Here is a 20,362-nt window from a genome sequence, read left to right on the forward strand (position 1 = left end):
CAGTCAATGTTCTAATTTTCATGAATTTAAAAATGTGAGGTTTTAACCATAGTTAAATTATAGTCAGGATTGTCTCAAATTCAAAAACTTCTTTAAAAAAACAAAAGAAATTAGGTTCATTTTATTCTGTATTTTAATGTATTAGAAACAAATAAGCAAACAAATAACTCCCAGTAATTTCTACCATAATCTGGGATACACTATCAATACAAGATGACATATTACAGATTCATTCCCATCACAGCCAGTTAAAAGTGCCCATCTGCGGGCCCAGCATCCCCGGAAAACACTCTTATTTCATCGTAACAGGCTGTATGCAGCTTTGTTGTAGAAAAATTTAGCCCAAAGGTTACAATAAACACTGACATAAGTAAACAAATTGCCACACTCATACTGAGAGATAGCATGCCAATTAACATAATGCTACCACCTCAGTTCCCCTCTTACGTCCACTGAATTCCAAATTTCACCCCAAATTTTACAAATTTAAAATTAAATCCTGGCTATAAAATGTAAAGTAGTATAATTATGATACTTATACCTAATTATATTTAAATTTTAAAAAGTATACATAATAAAAGCATAAAGGGATTTTTTTAACATTAATTAGCTGGCTGTTAATTTCCTTTTCCTATTTCACTAGAGTTTAAAAAAATAACAATTGAAGAGTTCTGTAAGCTACTAACAAGAAGAAAAAGATGTCTTGTCTTATCTAATTTTATTTCCACTATGTTGTTAGTTATAAAATCAAGTAGTGAGGCCGGGTGCAGTGGCTCACGCCTGTAATCCAAGAACTTCAGGAGGCCGAGGCGGGCGGATCCCTTGAGGCCAGGAGTTCAAGAACAGCCTGGCCAACATGGTGAAATCCCATCTCTAATAAAAACACAAAGAAAAAAAAAATAAGTCAGGCACTTATTAAGTGGCATGCACCTGTAATCCCAGTTACTTGGGAGGCTGAGGAAGGACAATCACTTGAACCCAGGAGGTAGGAGGCTGCTGTGAGCAAGATCATGCCACTGCACTCCAGCCTGGGTGACAGAGTGAGACTCTGTCTCAAAAAACAAACAAATAAACAAAAAAAATCAAGTAGTAAAATAACCACAAAAACAGGCTACAACAGAAGAAAGGAAACTCAGTACTCATCCTAAAAATTCACAACTAGAAGATCAACTGATAATCAAAAGTTAACAATAACATGCAAGATTTTCTTAATAGCTGAAGCAAATTAAGTATTTTCTTAAAAGCTCAAGCAAGTGAAAGCCTCTCTTTAGGCATTAACTATGTAAAATAAGTGAAAAAGAACAAGTAAAGGCATACCTTTCGCCATCTTTCTTGTAGATACTGTTCCCTCATTCTTGTCCTTCAAATTCTGCACTCTATCTTGTTCCAGAACCCCTGACAAAGCCTTCTGCACATCAAACTTGTTCTTCAAAACTGCTTCAATTAATATTTCATCGGGCACAGCATCTCCAAGTACCTCTCTCATGTGATCAAGGCACGAATAAAGACGAGCTAGAAAAGACAACAATGGTCAAAAGCTATACTAAATGGCGCCATGAAAGAACTTTTAATCTTCAAAACTGATTTTAAAATTTACAGCTGTACTAGAATATTCAACTCTCCTTTCTCTTTGGCAAAAATTATTTCTAATGATCACATTTTTATCTACAATATACCTATCTTCCCTTATCAGAGGAACGATTTCGTTAATTTAAAAATCACTATAATAAAATGTCTCCTGAATAATAGTGACTAAATGTTTCTAAAAAGTGTACATTGCAGATCACTTGGACTCGGGAAGGGGAACATCACATACCAGGGCCTATTATGGGGAGGGGGGAGCGGGGAGGGATGGCATTGGGAGTTATACCTGATGTAAATGACGAGTTGATGGGTGCCAACGAGTTCATGGTTGCAACACACCAACATGGCACAAGTATACATATGTAACAAACCTACACGTTGTGCACATATACCGTAGAACTTAAAGTATAATAATAATAATTTTAAAAAGTGTACATTGCACAGTATACACTAATATCTATTTTCAGTCACCAATGATGATGGTATCTGCATTGATCATTTTTCGCATGTACAGAAAGGAAGGGGTGAGTGTGGAACTATTTCTAATTTGTTAGTGAACCGAGTTACTCACAAAGTATATTTCTTATATTTCTCAAGCTGCTACCTTGTTTCCTTTTTGGCTAACTTCAGTTCTTCCCAGCTAACTAAAATAATCCTTAATGACTCTTTAAAAAAAGGGCATGATAACGTCATATAAAAATGCCATAAAAATAAGGAAGTCCAGGAAGTTAAGTGGAGGATAGGCTTTTTTTTTTTTTTTGAGACAGAGTCTCACTCTGTTGCCCAGGCTGGAATGCAGTGGCGTGATCTCAGCTCACTGCAACCTCTGTCTCCCAGGTTCAAGCAATTCTCCCACCTCAGCCTCCTGAGTAGCTGGGATTACGGATGCCCGCCACCACACCTGGGTGATTTTTCAATTTTTAGTAGAGATGGGTTTCACCATGTTGCCCAGGCTGTTCTCAAACTCCTGATCTCAGGTTTCCACCTGCCTCAGCTTGCCGAAGTGCTGGGATTACAAGCGTGAGCCGCCACACCCAGCCAGCATTCACTTTTAAAATAAAAAATTTAAGTCTGGAATTATCTCAGCTGTTTATGAATTTTAATTTTATGATGACAGTATTAAAATTATTAATAATACTTATTAATGATGTAAAATCTGTAAGAGGAGAGAGGCTTTGTATCCCTAGAACCTAAAACAGTACCAGGTAACTAGGGGCCAATGAATACAAATCTATGATATATTCCTTTATATTTTTGTATAGCACTTGCCAAGTTTCACAATACTTTTATATATATATTTCTTTTGTAATCCTCATAATAAGTCTATGAGCTAGATATATCAGGCAAATTCTAACTTAATAAAGATAAGATTGAAAATCATGGCACTACTAAGTCAGCAATAATCAAAACAGAATAGAGGTTTTCAAACTCCCTATTCCACAAAACCATTTCACAGAATGCAACTTATATTTAATCGTACATGCTCATATGCTTAACAAGTAATCTACTGGCAATACCCTTTCTTAAAAAAAAAAAAAAAAAAGGTATTTGATACTTATTTCATTGGCCCCTTAATTATTAACAATACATTCCCGAAATATATGGGCAATTCCGCTTTGCTTCAATCTAAGATTAACTTTTAAAGGCTAACAAGCTATACTGGGATAATATTATCTCTTTGATAAATAACATCAATTATTGAAACTGTAACAAAATACTTAGTATAGCTAGCATTAGGGCCTCCTTTTTTTTTTTTTTTTGAGATAGAGTTTCGCTCTTATTGCCCAGGCTGGAGTGCAATGGCATGATCTCAGCTCACAGCAGCCTCCATCTCCCAGGTGCAAGTGATTCTCCTGCCTCAGCCTCCCGAATAGCTAGGATGACAGCCATGTGCCACCACACCCGGCCAATTTTGTATTTTTAGTAGAAACGGGGTTTTTCCATGTGGGTCAGGCTGGTTATGAATTTTAAGTAGAGGTTATAGAGTTAGGCTAGCTTGGTTCATATCCTAATGCCACTTACTAGCAGGTACAACCTCAGGCAAGTTACTTTTCAGTGTCTCATTTTTCCTCTCTTGTAAAATAAGGGCAACTGTCCTACTTCATAAAGTTGTTACAAAGATTAAAGATGCTAACACCTGAACAGTACATAGAAAGTACCTAGAGAGCATTAGCAAAAATCAGCTACGATTATTATTACTGTCATCACTTACATATAAGTCAGGTTGGAATGATTAACTTTCCTTCTCAAAAATAACTCTGAATTTCCTAACTCCTTAATCATTGTCCACTGAGGCATAGCAGGACAGAACTTCCATCCTATTCATATCCTCTCTCCTTACAATCTTAACAATAATACTCTTTAAAAATACAATTATAAAGTGAGTGCATACAACAGCTACAGACTTTTATCCAGATTTTCCAACGTATTTTCAGAGTTGGTAAATTCCCTTTATTTCTTCTTTATCTGTTGTTTCCCTTTCTGCTTTCTACATTTGTATATTCGTGCTTTCTCTCCATTTTTCTTGAGTTGGTTAGCAGCTGGTATATATTTTATTGATTAATTCAAAGATCAACTCCCAGATTCATAAAATTCCTCTGTTTTAAAATTACTATAAATTTTCAATGTAAAAACAATCATGCCAAGCACAGTGGCTCACGCCTGTAATCCCAGCCCTTTGGGAGGCTGAGGCGGGTGGATCACTTGAAGTCAGGAGACCGAGACCAGCCCGGCCAACATGGTGAAACCCCATCTCTACTAAAAATACAAAACTTACTCATCTGTGGTGGCAGGCACCCCGATCCCAGCTACTCAGGAGGCTGAGGCAAGAGAATCCCTTTAAACTGGGAGGCAGAGGCTGCAGTGAGCCAAGACTGCGCCACTGCACTCCAGCCTGGGCGACAAAGTGAAACTCCTGTCTCAAAAAAAAAAATTATAGAACAAAGCCACACTCCAGAGAAAGATCAAATCCCTGTGCTATCAACAAATGGCATTATTGTTATACCTGGCCATTTTAGTTCTGCTATCAAATCTATGGCTTGAGTGATGTTTGAAGCCATGTCATGTTTGGAACTTATTTATAAAAGAAGAAAGCCAAAATATAAATATCTTCATTAAAATGTTTAAGAGAGTTGAAAATATGCAAAAACTCAGAACCAATGACATTACCAAGTTCTATTTTGAAACTTAATTCACACGGATGTAAATCCTGAGTACACTTATCCAGTGTCACTTTAGACTTCAACTGGTTTTTTTCAAACCTTTTGAACTTAACATCTTTGTAAGTAAAGGAGTTTATGTATTCTAATCATAAGCTCCACATACAGCTTATCAAACAATTAAATCGTCTCAAAAAGGTCTTCTTAACAAATCACTGGAGTTTCTCTCCCATGGAAAAAAATTTTAAATGGGACAGTTCAATTAAAATTCCAGTTACTAAACAACAGCCATACAATTTTTCAATGATACAGTTAAATACACTCCTCACAAAACATACTTAATAAAACATAAATTGTCCTTGAATAGGACAGATATGTTTACATCATTACTGTTCATAGTCACTGTTATAAACACTCACAACAAAACTGATAAATTCTGGTGTGTTCGGTTATTAATCATTTTCAGATAACAGATGCACTACTTTTTGCTATACCTTGATCAAATCCACTGAGCTGATGGTTCGAAACAGAATTGGAAGATTCTTTCAGATCTTCATAATCATATTCTTCTACAGGCTCAACGGAAGGTTTGTCACGCCGTGAATAAATAAACTGAGCAGCTAGAATATAAAATGACCAAAGAATGCTATGGTATAGTCATTTCCTATTAACATTTTTTACAAACGTTAAAGTAAAAATTAAAAATTCTAATCAATCACCTATAGTTACCCACATTTCAAAATAAGGGAAGAAAACAAAAACAATATTGTACCAAAACATATACCCAAAATCCTACTCGAATGTGCTTACACTTATTAATCTCTTATAATCTTCTTCCTTCTCTGCCCCAATCTCTGAAACCATTCCACTCAGCCTACTTTCTCCATGGCTTCCAAAATCTACCTTTCCTATTATCTCTTCTTTGTATACTATTCTGTGTTCCCTGAAATTTTCTCTTCGATGCAAGTATTTCAAACCAAATATCAAACCTCTAATTTACATAATTAAGAAAACACAAGGTGGCTAGGCGCGGTGGCTCACCCCTGTAATCCCAGCACTTTGGGAGGCTGAGGCGGGTGGATCACCTGAGGTGAGGAGTTCAAGACCAGCCTGGCAAATACAGTGAAACCCCATCTCTACTAAAAATATAAAAATTAGCTGGGCGTGGTAGTGGGCGCCTGTAATCCCAGCTACTCAGGAGGATGAGGCAGGGGAACCTCTTGAACCCAGGAGGCAGAGGTTGTGGTGAGCCGAGATCGTACCATTGCACTCCAGTTTGGGTGACAAGAGCAAAACTCCATCTCAAAAAAAAAAGAAAAGGAAGGAAAACACAAAGTTAATTTTCACTTCCCAAGAAGTGCTAATTTTGCCTGAATGTAAGAGTTCACAGAAAATACAGACTTTAATCTTTAAACAACTCATGCTTTCAGTCACACACTTTCAATCATACACTGACACTGTAAACTAGGGTCATATACCTAACTTTAACTTTCAGACATCTGTGCTACTCTGCAATACTGTCAACATCATCACTCAATATATAACTGGGTATTTATATATATCTGATCAAGGAAAGGAAAGGCAGATTATCAAAATGCTGATACATGCCTGAGTATCATAAATGAAATACAAGTGAGCAAAAGAGAAAATCACAGGCATATCCAAAGTACTAACGCTTTCGGCTCTACTGGATGGCCACTGAACTGAATCCTGGAGACTGTGTTCAATTGTAAAGGAATAAAATTAAAGAATATGTTAAGAAGGACAGAAATATAGATATGATATTCAAAAGGCAAGGTATTATTAGAGGTATTATCTAGCTTTCTATAAGAGCACAAAACATGTTAAGTTCATTGACTTATGTATAGGTTATCACGAAGATATTATTTATTAAAGGGAAGCTATATTCAAAATTTATAGATATACAATCACACTAGGGGTAGAGAAAAAGACATCAAAATGCATAGATAATGCATAGAACATAAAGCTGCAGTGTATGTATAACACCTATACTCAGAAGGTTAAAGCATAAGCACTCTCTATTCATTGTAAAAGTCAATGGCCTTACAAATTAGGAAGGAAGGCAAATAAGAAAAATCTAATGATTTATTTTAAAAGCCAAATGAGTAATACCAGACAACAAGCACTGTGGAAGCACAGAAGTAACCAGTGAAGACTGGAGCATTATAATAAAGGAGGTAGGAATATAGGGAAAATTGAAGAGGGGAAGAGATCCTGAACAAGAACAGAATAAGAGAAATATTAATAAAGAACAGTTGACAGAATTCAATCCATTCTACTATAATGCATGTTTCCTTAAAACAAATTAGCTCATGTCAATGGGCTATGAAAGTGTAACATTGAGGATGCTTTAGTTTATGAAATTTTTCTCCCAATACTTCAAGGTTTTGCATCACTGCATAATAACAACACACATAAAGTTCGGTAACACCAACCACGGAGAAATATTATACTGTAAGTATAATTGTATTGTAATGCCACATAGCTTCACATTCTTCCCCTTAGCTCAGTTTGGACATGTGCCCTGTTTGGGCAGCCTTTACTGCTTGGCTCTCCAAGGTCTGTGAGCATTTACAATATTACTCTTTAGTTTCAACCCTTTCTTACATCTCCTATCTCCTTTCACCATTTTTTTTAAAGTGTAAAATCCTATATTTACTGGAATACTTAATAGGAAATTAATTTATCTTTTCAAATGTGCAAGCATTTTTATTAAGATGATTATTTCTGTTAGTACTCTACAGGTGGAGTGGTTTGTCCTGATCTTATTTTTTCCATGTAATTCTGAAGATCACAAAGATTTTTAAGAATGCATGTTATGTTGCATATATCTCTCTATTTCCCCCCTCTTGTGCAAGGAGATAACAACACTGGTATAAAGTCAGCATGGCTAAATAGCAGAAGAGACATCCTATTTCATCAACTCTCTAAGAGGACAACTTTTTTTCACATTACAAATCTCAGAATTAGAGATGTGTCTTTCAATCAAATGACATCTTAGCATTACATAATACTTAGACTGATAGCTTTCAGTTTTAAAGTGGTCCTTAAAATAATGATACACCTTACAATTCACAGCATTTTAGATTTAATGTGGTATAAATGAGGCCCTTTGGTCCCTGGTGCTTTCCTGTCTTTAATAAACTGTGTACAGTTTAGTCTAAAAGTAACAAACATACTTCCCCCAACTTCTCCTCCTACCCATGAAGTAGGAGGGAGAAACCCAAAACAAATTAAAAAATTAAGTGAGGCATGAAATCAGATGTTTCCCTTAACAAGTTTCAGTCAGGAAATACTGACAGGGAACAGGAAGTTTTCAATGTACAGGCTTCTCCTCTGCCTGCCAGGAGCTATTTTTTCTGCAATGGGGTCGGGGTGGTCCTGTACCACCACACACACCCAACACATAACTCCAACTCAGAAACCTATACTGTGGCCACTATTCTGGAAGTAGTAATGGTTGGATTTGTGAAGGGTGGGTGGGGGAAAGAGTAAGAAAATTCCCCCAGGAGAAACACTGGGTTGGTGTAAAAGTAACTGCAGGTTTTTCCATTACTTTCAAATGGTGGGTGGGTGAGGCGGGGAGCGGTCCAAACCTCTGAAATTGTACTGAGAGCCCCAAAAGCAACAAATACAAGAAATAATGGAGTGAGAGAAAGTAATGATGAGAAAATGATAAATACAAAATGCTATTCTCTAAAATTGTAAATCACAAACTTTGATGGAAGTGCTTTCTGAAAAAATGGACACTTAACAATTTTCAAAACTTAAGGCATTTTGACAAACATAAAAGTGCAAAGAATTCAAAACCTAACACCTGAAACTTCCTAAAATGGTTTCCTAAACACCTTAAAATAAAAATCACATGAGGCATTCATTAAAAATACAGCTTTCTAGGCTTCTTCCCCTGGAGATTATGATTCAGTGGTGCTGGAATGAAGCAGGAAATTTGTATTCCTAAGAATTATTCCAGCCAGGCACAGTGGCTCATGCCTGTAATCCCAGCACTTTGGGAGGCCCAGGCAGGTGGATCACCTGAGGTCAGGAGTTCAAGACCAGCCTGGCCAACATGGCAAAACCCCACCTCTACTAAAAATACAAAATTAGCCAGGCATGGTGGCGGGCGCCTGCAATCCCAGCTACTTGAGAGGCTGAGGCACGAGAACTGCTTGAACCTGGGAGCCACGTGGAGGTTGGGGTGAGCCGAGATCATGCCACTGCACTCCAGCCTAGGATACAGAATGAGACTCTGTCTCAAAGGAAAAAAAAAAAGAACTATTCCCAGCAGATTCATATCACAAGGTAAGATTGAAGTCACTGCAAAGCACATCACAAAGCTTAGTAAAGCTTAGTAAAGGTAATCCCAGCTACTCAGAAGGATGAGGCAGGGGAACCTCTTGAACCCAGGAGGCAGTAAAGGATGGTAGGTTAGAAGCTGAGAGATGGCTTAATAAGCAGCATTCCTTTATAGCTCCTTATTCAGGGATTCAAAAGAGAAGACATTTTATAGTGATTTAGGAATAAAACAATTTCACATTTTTCTAGGAACCTCTTAGGCATTTGCCCTTTGGGGCTTCTATAATTCAGCATCACAGTTGACTAGGTAACTTAAATATTAGAGGTCACTTGGTGACCTACAAGTCTTCCCTTTCTTCTGTCACACCCATACACCACTTTGTGGACCATGATCAGTTATCTGCACAAAATACTAGCTCCCTTACTCAAAAAACTCCAATAAGTGGACACTAAAAACACAAAATTAAAAACTGTCTTTCACAATTTCGTTCCCATTTTCTTTCCTAACCCTGTTTCCTCCTGCCACGTGCTTTAATCCTGGTAGTATGATGAAACAAGCCTCACTTACAGGTCACTGCTTAAGCAACACTGTTTCCTCTAGCTGGGATGCCATTCTTACTCTCAAATTTACTAGCTTCAATCCCAACTCCTTCCAGAAGCCTTCTCATACTCTTTCAGTCAGGGTTATTTTCTTTACCCACTATACTGTTGTAGCAAGTTATTTGAACAAGACTTTAAACAAGCTTCCTTATACCAAACTAATTTATAAATGTATTAGAATAACATTTTTCTTACAAAAAAAAAATACACAATAAAGGTTTGAAATTAGAATGGAGCAAATAAAGATTACTTCTAATCATATTCGCTGAAACAAAATACATCACCATTCAAATAAAGTTTTACATACAAACTTTTTGCTACCCCCACTCTTTGACATAGGTTCAATACTCAGTATCAAAGTCAATCTTTCTAAAAGAAAGAAAAGCTAACATTTAAAAATCACCATCCTAGGTTGGGCATCATGGCGTACACCTATAATCCTGGCACTTGGGGAGGCCAATGCAGGAGGATCACTGGAGCTCAGGAGTTTGAGGCAAGCCTGGGCAGCGTAGTGAGACCAGGAAAACTGGGCTTAATAGAATTCAAAAAAATATACACATGCTGATGAATTTTAGAAAGAAATTCCAATTAATTGGTAAAGTCATTCAATTATCAGACTTCATTACACAATGAATATAATCAGCTATTCAATGACATTAGCTGCTTAAGGAAAATATTCTTCTAAAACTATTCATTTTTTATTGAAAATTACTTGGAAAATATACCACTAAAGAGGAAAGTTAAGTTTCTTATCTGATATTACTGTTATTTTTTAAATGTTTTGAAAATTTTAAAAATCCAAAGTCGTATACTTTTGTTAAAAATATCAGTTTGTCACAGAAGAAACTCAAAAACATTTAACTATCTCCTGCTTTGATAAGATCAGTTGGCTTCTGGTATGTTCGAAAAGTAACTCTCAAGAGTCAGACTGTCCTGAATACAAACCACAGGTAAGAGCCACATCAAAAGCTATGAGAGACACATGGATAAACTCTGACCCCGTCCTCAAGAAAGCTAGGCCATAAATGCAAATCTCAGAGAAACACCCTTTGAAGGTCTGACTTTCTGTGCTGTTAGCTTATTATTCAAGATAACATAACATTTATCCAGAGAAGCCTAAATGACTATGTTAACCTGCAATATTAAGGTGTCTTTCAGTAATCCCCCATCTGAAAGATTCCACGCTTACACAAAGCCACATTCAACCGACTTCCAAGTCCTGTAGACCTCAACTCCTGGGAATTTTCTCTTGAATGTATTTCCAAATCCAATGCTACCACTCTTGCCCTAAACAAATGGTTCTCAAGGCATACCACGAGCATACCCCAGTGGGCTTGTTAAAACATCTGCTATGCCTCACTCCCAGTTTCCGACTCTTGGGTGGAGTCCCCAACATTGCATTTCGAACAAACTCTCAAGTGATGCTGATGGTCCACTTTGAGAACACTGTCCTAAATAGCCTCATCTCCTCTAGATAAATACATATAACACTCTCCTAACGAGTCTACTTACATCTACCCATGTACCACCTTTAATCCATTATCAATGTATTAGAGATTTTTTAACTCAAATCTAATATAACCATACCATCTTCTCAGTTCTGTGAATATGCCATGCTCTCTAATGTGCTTAGAATGCGAGTGATGAGGATAGCACTACCAGATATCACTTTGTCACCTCTAATATTTAAGTTACCTAGTCAACTGTGATGCTGAATTATAGAAGCCCCAAAGGGCAAATGCCTAAGAGGTTCCTAGAAAAATGTGAAATTGTTTTATTCCTAAATCACTATAAAATGTCTTCTCTTGTGAATCCCTGAATAAGGAGCTATAAAGGAATGCTGCTTATTAAGCCATCTCTCAGCTTCTAACCTACCATCCTTTACTAAGCTTTGTGATGCTGGATTGAAGTCACTGCAAAGCACGTTTCTTCTTTGATACCCAGCTCCCTTTTAGGATCATCCAATAAGGAGATACTAAAGGGACACTGGAAAGCCAGAGAAGGCAGGCACATGTTCCTCTCCCTTTGCTTCTTGTTCCAGTATCACCCCAGCAATACTCACTTCACCTTCCAGAAGCAGTTTCTTCCAGTAACTGCAATTAATATCCATTTTCGGTTTTTCGAAAACTCCCAGAACCAGCTTCAATCTGCCTCTTCACTCCCCAGACAACACAACCAGCCAGTAGGTTGGAATCCCCTCTTTAAAAGGCTGAATCCCAGCTCTAAGATTCAGGGGCTTTCTGAGGCACCAGCATCAGTCATGCAGTGCCTCCCTGCCCAGAGGTCTGAGTCCTGGTCCCACAGTCCCTCTTGAAAACTTCAGAGGCAACGCAGCAAAAAACCCTCTCCTCAAGGTCTAAGTCACAGTTCCAAGGTGCCTCCACCAGCTTCTAAAAGGTGATTTCAACCTTGCCATTTGTTCCCCCAAGAAGTAGGGACAGTAAAGTGCTTCCTGAACTTATTACCTTCTTGATATCCTGGTTGCACTTTTTGCATTCTTTGTTCTATAATACCTGGTTAACAACTTTTTATGTTAAATGCTTTCTCATAAAATAACTGGTACAATCTTTATCTCCTAACAGAATATGGACTGATAACAGTGAAACATTAAAAGATGAGAGGAAAGGCCACGATTAAGCTAAATGAGAAAAGTACTTGACCAGAAGGGCAGGCCTGTAAATAAAGAGCTAGATGCATTTCAGAATAACCAATTAACAGGAAAAAGGTGGTAAGAGTAGATACGATAAAGATAACTTCTAGCATATCTATGCCTTTATAAAGAAAAAGAAATTATAAAAGTCAGAAAGGACATATTTGGTCAGAAGAGGCTAAAAATGGGATGAAAGTAGGTACAGTTTATAAGACAGCCCAGCAGACTAGAAGGTAATTAAGTTAAGGATGTCTTAGTCCATTCAGGTTGCTATAACAAAATACCATAAACTAGGTAGCTTACAAAGAGAAATTTCTGACAGTTCAGAGGCTAGGAAGTCCAAGATCAAGGCAGCCTGTGTGCGGTGAAGGCCCACTTTCTGGCTCACAGATAGCACCCACTTGCTGTGTCCTAACATGATAGAAGGGCAAGAGTTCTCCTTGGGACCTCTTTTATTAGGGCACTAATCCCATTTATGAGGGCTCCACCCTCACGGCCTAATCACCTACCAAGGGCCCCACCTCCTAATACCATCACCTTGGGGGTTAGAATTTCAACATGTGAATCTGAGGGAAACACAAACATTCAGACCATGGCAGAAGGCTCTGAAAGAAATGTTTATTAAATCTTTAAACTTGTGAAAAATGAGTTTTATAAATTACATTTATGCTACACCCAACTATAGGTAAATATACTATTATACCCTCTTTTTATACCATAGTAAATTTTTTTTTTCCATTTTTTGAGATGGAGTTTAGCTTTTGTTGCCCAGGCTGGAATGGGGTGATCTCAACTCACTGCAACCTCCGCCTCCCGGGTTCAAGTGATTCTCCTGCCTCAGTCTCCCGACTAGCTGGGATTACAGGCACTCGCCACCACGCCTGGCTAATTTTTGTATTTTTAGTAGAGACGGGGTTTCACTATGTTGGCCAGGCTGGTCTCGATCTCCTGACCTCAGGTGATCCACGTGCCTCAGCCTCCCAGAGTGCTGGGATTACAGGCGTGAGCCACTGCACCCAGCCTATACCATACTAAAATTTAGCAGGGCATTTTAACCTGTGTAGATAGTAGGCTGAAATTTGGAGACAAGGGTAGTGTTAGGGAAATAAGTGAGAGGAGGATCAAGATTAATGACGCAGTCTTTCCTGGGAAGAATATATGAATGTTTTCCTCATATGGTGGCAGAGAAGAAATCTTTGGGCTGATAATCTAGAAGATACAGCTCCAACATGGAATCATACAGAAATATGAATGCCAAATCCCTCTCCAAATCAGACTCTAAAAGAAGTCTGAACTACATGTATTGGTTTATTTACCAAACTGTTTAACAATAGATAAACTAAAGTACTGTATAAAGGAAAGTCTATGCATAAGACCTCCATGTTTCTAACACTCAAAGGATCCTTGAGGATATAATGGCTGCCTGCCTCTAGAGGCTTCAGAATTTCATTATTGACTAAATTACCATTTTAGTGTATTTAGATTAACTGCATGATGCAAAGTATGCTGGGAAAGAAAGCCAAAGTCTTTTTTATATTATTTAAAACTAAATAACAGAATCCAAGTTTAAATTCTACTCACAGGTAAAGAAATTATTTTATATGCCTTTAAAAATTAACACATAATTAACTTTTTAAGTGTTATACATTACAGTCTCACAGAACACTTCTAGTCCTTGAATGACTAACATTTACTTTACGTTTCTAAACACCAAATCAAAGGAATCAAATTATTTTTAAAAATTCACCTGTTGATGGCGAAATACAATAATCATCCTCTACAGACTGGCCATAGAGATCATCATCTTCAAAATCTAAAATAAAGACAAAAGAGATAAATTCATTTACAAGTTCTTTTTATATTCTTAGTTACTAGTGAGGAAGCATCTGAATCCTCTCCAAAATCAACTGTTTATCCAAAATTTAAGGAATCTAGAATGTCTATTTTCAAAAAGAACTCTACGAATTTCACCCACAAAATAGTTATCTACTGACTATATTTATAAAGACATACACAGTTCTTCAGTTGTTAAATTAATTGGGTTACCCAGGTCCCAAGTTTTCACCTCATAGGATCAAATATAATAATCCTATAAAAAACATAGTTGAGGTCAGGTACGGTGGCTCATGCCTGTAATCCCAGCAGTTTGTGAGGCCGAGGTAGGCGGATCATGAGGTCAGAAGTTTGAGACCCACCTGACCAACATAGCGAAACCCCGTCTCTACTAAAAATACAAAAATTAGCTGGGCGTGGTGGTGCACACCTGAAATCCCAGCTACTCAGGAGTCTGAGGCAGGAGAATCACTTGAACCCAGGAGATGGAGGTTGCAGTGAGCCGAGATCGCGCCACTGCACTCCAGCCTGGGTGACAGAGCGAGACTCCATCTCAAAAAAAAAAAAAAGAAAAGAAAAAAGAAAAAAAAATACTTAGTTTCTCCAGTGTTGACAAAAATCTGAAATAAACCATTTTTTTTACCAAGTTCCCTCTATAACCAAAGCACGTCTCTTCCACAGAACTGACTAACATGGGGGTATACAATAGATCACGAAAGTAGTATTTCTTCACGAAAAGCTAAATAGCATCCATACACACCAGCTTACCCTAAACCCCTATGCTCACCCACTGATGGCTAATTGCCCTTTTTTTCCTGCTTCCTGGGATATGCTCTTTGCCTTGATTTTCCTAGGCCATTTCTTTCTGCTAGCTAAGGTTCTAGCTCAAATGTCTCCTCTTTGCACAAGTCTTCCCTGACCACTCTGGGTAAAGCAGTAAGCCCCTCTGCCACTGTTACCCTCCAGCACACTTACCCAATTTACAGATTACTACGCCTGTTCACTACATGAGACTATCAGCTTCTTCAGGGCAAGACTTGGTTTAGCCACCTGGCACATACGTGGAACTAGATTAATATTTGTTTTATTATAAATTAACGAACCAAACTAATTACAACTAAAAACCCACAAAGAACATAAATATATTTACATAAATTTCACTTCACAAACACTAACACCATGCCAGGGAGTAGTTGAGACAACTGTGGTATAACAGTGAACACATTTCCAGTTATCACTGCACCTAAAATCTGACAAGGAATACACCCAAGAAAATGGGCAATTACAAAACCATGTGGTAAGTACCTGACGTGAGAAACACAGAGCAATTTGGGAACACACACATGAACGACAAAACTAGAACTGGGAGTGGGGTAGCCAGGGAAAGATCCCCAGGAATATAAAATCCAAACCAATCCCAAAGGATAGAGTTAGCTAATTTCTGAGGGTATTCACGCAGCAGAAACAGCATGCTCAAAGGCTGAGACCATATGCTTACGGCAAAGAAAAATTAGATAAATGCTATTATTGGGCAAAAAGATATATGATTAAATAAATTATTAGATCACAATCCCAAGTTAATAAAAATTTATTTGAAAATAAACAAGGGGCCATTCACAAACAAAATATTTTCAGATACTGAAGACAACAACAGGCCAGGCATGGTGGCTCACACCTATAATTCCAGCACTTTGGGAAGCCAAGGAGGCAGGATCTCACTTGGGCCCAGGAATTTGAGTCCAGCCTGGGCAACACAGCCAGATGCTGTCTCTACTAAAATAAAAAAAAAAATCAACCAGCCATGGGGCACATGCCTATAAACCTAGCTACTCTGGAGGCTGAGGCAGGAGGACTGCTTGAGCCCAGGAGTTGGAGGTTGCAGAGAGTTATGATCATGCCACTGCACTCACACTGCAGCTTGGCCAACAAAGTGTGATCCCCTCTCTCAAAAAAAAAAACATAATGAGACTCTTTTTTTACTAAGTCAGCTTGTCAATGCTGAAATTGACCCTAAAGTGCCACCACATAAAAAGATGAAGAGAATTCTTTCCTGCAATCTTCGTAGTTTGTTTCCTCAATCAACAAAATTATGGAATATTTACTACATGTAAAGAACACTGTGTCAGCCACTTAAAGTATGGATTTTGCCTTCCTGGGACTTTTAAATCAGTGACTGAGGCAGTCATGTAAAGTATTATATAAATTACAGAGAAAAACAAAGTGGGAGTTAAGTAGAGAAACCAATAGGTTTTAGAACACACACTCTCTCTAATGAGGTTATATTACTTAAGAGAATTTTTAAATTTTTATTCTGAGAATTCAAGAGAAAGCCTAACTGGGAAGAAAAGAAATAAACTGGACCTTGATAATGAGTACAACTTTTATAAACAAGAAAAGGGGATGAACCTCCTTAATGTTACAGGAACAGCTTGGTTATGATGTCACCAATTGTTCCAAAGAAACATGACAACCTGACTTCAAGTAGCCAAGGTGCTCCCTGAGGCCAACCACCTCTCCTCCATGAAGCATTCCTTCACATAGAAATCCTGCTTACTCCCCCCAATCCATTCTGAATTAAGTGTTCTCGAATCTGTGTATCCCTCCCATAGCGTTTTCTCAGTACCTTTTGTAGCATTTTTCATACTCTAATAATCTGTAACTGGTATAATCTTCTCCTTTTAGACTACCCTCAAATATCTTACCGTCAGTCCTCAAAGCTTAGAAAAGTACTCTAAGCACTAACTTAATGGTGGTTGAGGAAATGATAAACAACTATTAAAGAAATGAATAATAATTAGGCCTATTCATGTACTTTATATTTGCAAAAATATCTCTCAGTCTAAAGTCATTTCTTAGGTGACAATGGTCCACATGCAACACCATCCATTGCAATACTTATTTAAAAGGGTCTCTATTCTAAAGTAACCACCAGAAAATTCACATGTTCTAGACGGACTGAAGTCACAGGTTCCAAATGGAGAACAGGGTGTTAGCTGCCCTCACTCTAGTTAGAGCACACTGATGTTCCATAATAATCTACTGGGGTGCCAATGACAATCACCAACATATTAAGCATTACATGTTCTGCACTTTGCAAAGCATAGGTCTTTATTCTTCTTCTGCATTAGTTCAAACTTGTTTATTTTTAGTTTATGTGATGCTTGGTGATGCCTATAGTTATCTACTGCATGAAGAGGGATGTGCTCCTCCTAAAAATAATTCTAACTCCTGTTAACTCCTACAGAACATTCACATAGACATTTTTCTTTTATTTCATTTTTTAATATCAAAAAGTCCTTTCCCATACACTCTTTCTTCTAGTACCGCCGTTTATTTACATTTCAAAATACATTTACATCAAGCATTACCAGCCAAGAACTGAGTATAAACTTCACGATCATGTGATCGACTCATTATTTGGGCCTTTTTAATATGTGTCTTTTCTACTGTCTCCTAAGTTTCCACTTTAAAATTTGTTGAAAAATAAATTAGCGCAAACTGGTTCTGCACTAAATATGTATGGACACACACAAAAGATTCACCGTGTAAATCTAGCACAGGTACAGGTCTGTTGAATGTAAGCATTAAGTCAATCTGTGTTTTACAAATAAGCAACGTTTCAAGGACATTTCTTAAAGGGGGTCTGAAAGAGAGGAGCTAGAAGCAGGCACGTGAATGCCCGACATGGGAGGAAACAATGGAAGAGGTGATAATGCTTACGTGCCTAAATATCACCGGATCCCAACCTCACCAATGTCCTACCCATATGACGCTCTTCAGCACCTCTCCCTCCCCAAACAAAATCAACACCAGAGGGCAGAAATCATGACTTAAAAACGACGGCATTTGAGCGCACTAGAAGGCCTGTAATATTCCCCAACTGGGCTCTCCCAATTCCGACAGGGCACCACTGTCGAGAAACTCACAGATAGAAGTAGATGCCAACGGGCTAGGATCCCAGCTGTAACCGCAAAAGAACGTCCCGGCATGACCCTGCCTCCTACCTTCATCGTAGTTATAGCCTCGAACATTCCGATGCCGGGCCATGACGGCGGAGAGGGCGTTTGCCACAGCCCCTTAACTCCTTCCAAAACACTTCGCTTAGATACTGATAAGGTGCCAACTGCGCCCTGGTGAACCTGCGTGCGCCATCTTGGTTTCCCGCAGGCCTCTGCGCCGAGCGCCTGCGCAAGCGCGACGTCTTATCTGTGCACCGCGCGACGGCAATGCCTCAGGGGTCACTGTTCGCCTCCCTGAGGGCGCATGCGCACTGCTGCGCGCGGCGGGCAGAGGGGAGGGAGCGTTTGGGCGTGGCCCCACCCAAATGTTGGGCGACGGAGGGGGATGGGGAAATCGCGCCTCCTAGAACTGACTGGTTTGGACTAAATGTTGCAAGCGGGGAACCTTGACCTACTTACGCCAGCGTTCTGGATTATTTTACAAATGTGGTTTCTGATAACCTGAGAAAGCTATGTGCTCAGTAAGAGCAGGGACCTTGTTTTTATCAAACTTTGATCTTTAATTAGGCACACAGTAGGCATTCAACAAACTTGCGTAAACTTAGTAGCAGATTTAGCCCAGGCCGGTGCGGTGGCTCCTGCTTGTAATCTGAGCACTTTGGGACGCCCAGGAGGGCGGATCGCTTAAACTCAGGTGTTCGAGACCAGCCTGAGCAACATAGCGAGACTCCATCTCTACAAAAAATACAAACACTTGCCGGCCCCGTGATGCAGACCTATAGCCCCAGCTACTGAAGAGGCTGGGGTGGGGGGATCCTCTGAGCCCGGGCAGTCGAGGCTGCAGTGAGCTGAGATCGGGCCTCTCCATTCCAGCCTGGGCGACAAAGTGAGAACTTATCTTAAAAAAAAAAAAAAGGGGGGGGGTCCAAGCTTTAGAGGAGTAATAAGGCTATTTTTAAACGGGTATATATTATTAAATTGAGACCCTGGCTATAATAGGTCACCCTGCTTTCGTATAATTTACAACTTCATGTATTCACTCCTTTCGGCATTAGTATCTCCAGTAAACAACGATTTGCCCTTAGCTATGTAAACGATTTTAGCTATATAAACGATATTTATGAGCATTATAAAGAAGGATTCACTGAACATTCATTGAACACATAATTGTGTGTAACACTGTATTAAATATAGGTTTTTAGACATAGCACTGGCCTTAGGTAGTAATGATGAATGTTGTTGATGCATGAATCTATAACCCACTATTAAATGTCCTCATTTCTTAGAACATAAAGTTAATAATGTTATATAAGAAACCAACCTCATTATACTGAACAAACCACTTCAGTTTTAGCTTGTGTTTTTGAAATGATGATACTTCACATCAAAGGCAAATGTCAAATTCTAGAGATAATTAAAAGCTTACTCAGCTTTTTGCTATGCACAATAGAAAGAAATAAGAGTAATCCAAATTTAGTTTATATTTGTAAGTGGCTTGGAACGTAATTTATTCATGCTTTTGAATGTATTCGACTGCAAAAATTGTTGTTTAATGTAGCTCCAAGATAAAAAAAAATAGAGATAGTTGCTAATGTTACATGGCTTAAGTGTTTTTATTATTTTATACCCTTAGGTAATTTTTATTTTGCCGCCTGTTTCTTTGTAAAATGGAGATAGTAATACTAACTCGCGAGCTGTGAATAATTTATCCACATAAGAGGATTTATCACAGATCATAGTAGGTGCTTAAAAATATTGTGTTATTGGTGGAGTGCGGTGGCTCACTCCTATGATCCCAGCACTTTGGGAGGCTGACGCAGGCAGATCATGAGGTCAAGAGATCAAGACCATCCTGGCCAACATGGTGAAACCCCCTCTCCACTAAAAATACAAACATTAGCTGGGCATGGTGGTGCATGCCTATAGTCCCAGCTACTCCGGAGGCTGAGGCAGGAGAATCGATTGAACCCAGGAGGCAGAGTTTGCAGTGAGCTGAGATCATACCACTGCACTGCAGCCTGGCGACAGAGTGAGACTCTGTCCTCCCCACCCCCCCAAAAAAATCGTGTTATTAAAATACAAATGGCAGCTTGCACTCCACTGTAATTGTCAATTGCAAGCTTAACTACAACTCACTGAGGTATGAAGTGAATGAATTATAAATAGACCACATAAGCAAAGTGCTACAGAAGCAATGAATAAGAAAACATTACATCTGCCAGATAATATCTAATTTGCCCTTAGGTCGTCAATAATGCACT

The 20,362-nt window shown here is 38.6% G+C and overlaps 1 protein-coding gene across 2 annotated transcripts in view; it reads right to left on the minus strand.

Annotated features, from left to right (window-relative positions):
* HBS1L (HBS1 like translational GTPase) overlaps positions 1–18,339 on the minus strand; it is a 93,333-nt gene extending 74,994 nt beyond the window's left edge. The window contains exons 1-4 of one of the 2 annotated variants that reach the window (XM_008006962.3): positions 18,147–18,320; positions 14,057–14,122; positions 5,237–5,362; positions 1,318–1,512 (exon numbers count right to left, since the gene is read on the minus strand). In XM_008006962.3, coding sequence (XP_008005153.3) covers positions 1,318–1,512; positions 5,237–5,362; positions 14,057–14,122; positions 18,147–18,189 — 430 coding nt within the window. In that variant the 5' untranslated portion in view covers positions 18,190–18,320. Of the gene's footprint in view, positions 1–1,317; positions 1,513–5,236; positions 5,363–14,056; positions 14,123–18,146 lie in introns of both variants that reach the window. The other variant, XM_008006963.3, reaches the window with a different exon arrangement.
* Positions 18,340–20,362: the final 2,023 nt, after the last annotated feature.

Source organism: Chlorocebus sabaeus, chromosome 13, assembly GCF_047675955.1.
Source record: "Chlorocebus sabaeus isolate Y175 chromosome 13, mChlSab1.0.hap1, whole genome shotgun sequence".
Classification (NCBI taxonomy): domain Eukaryota; kingdom Metazoa; phylum Chordata; class Mammalia; order Primates; family Cercopithecidae; genus Chlorocebus; species Chlorocebus sabaeus.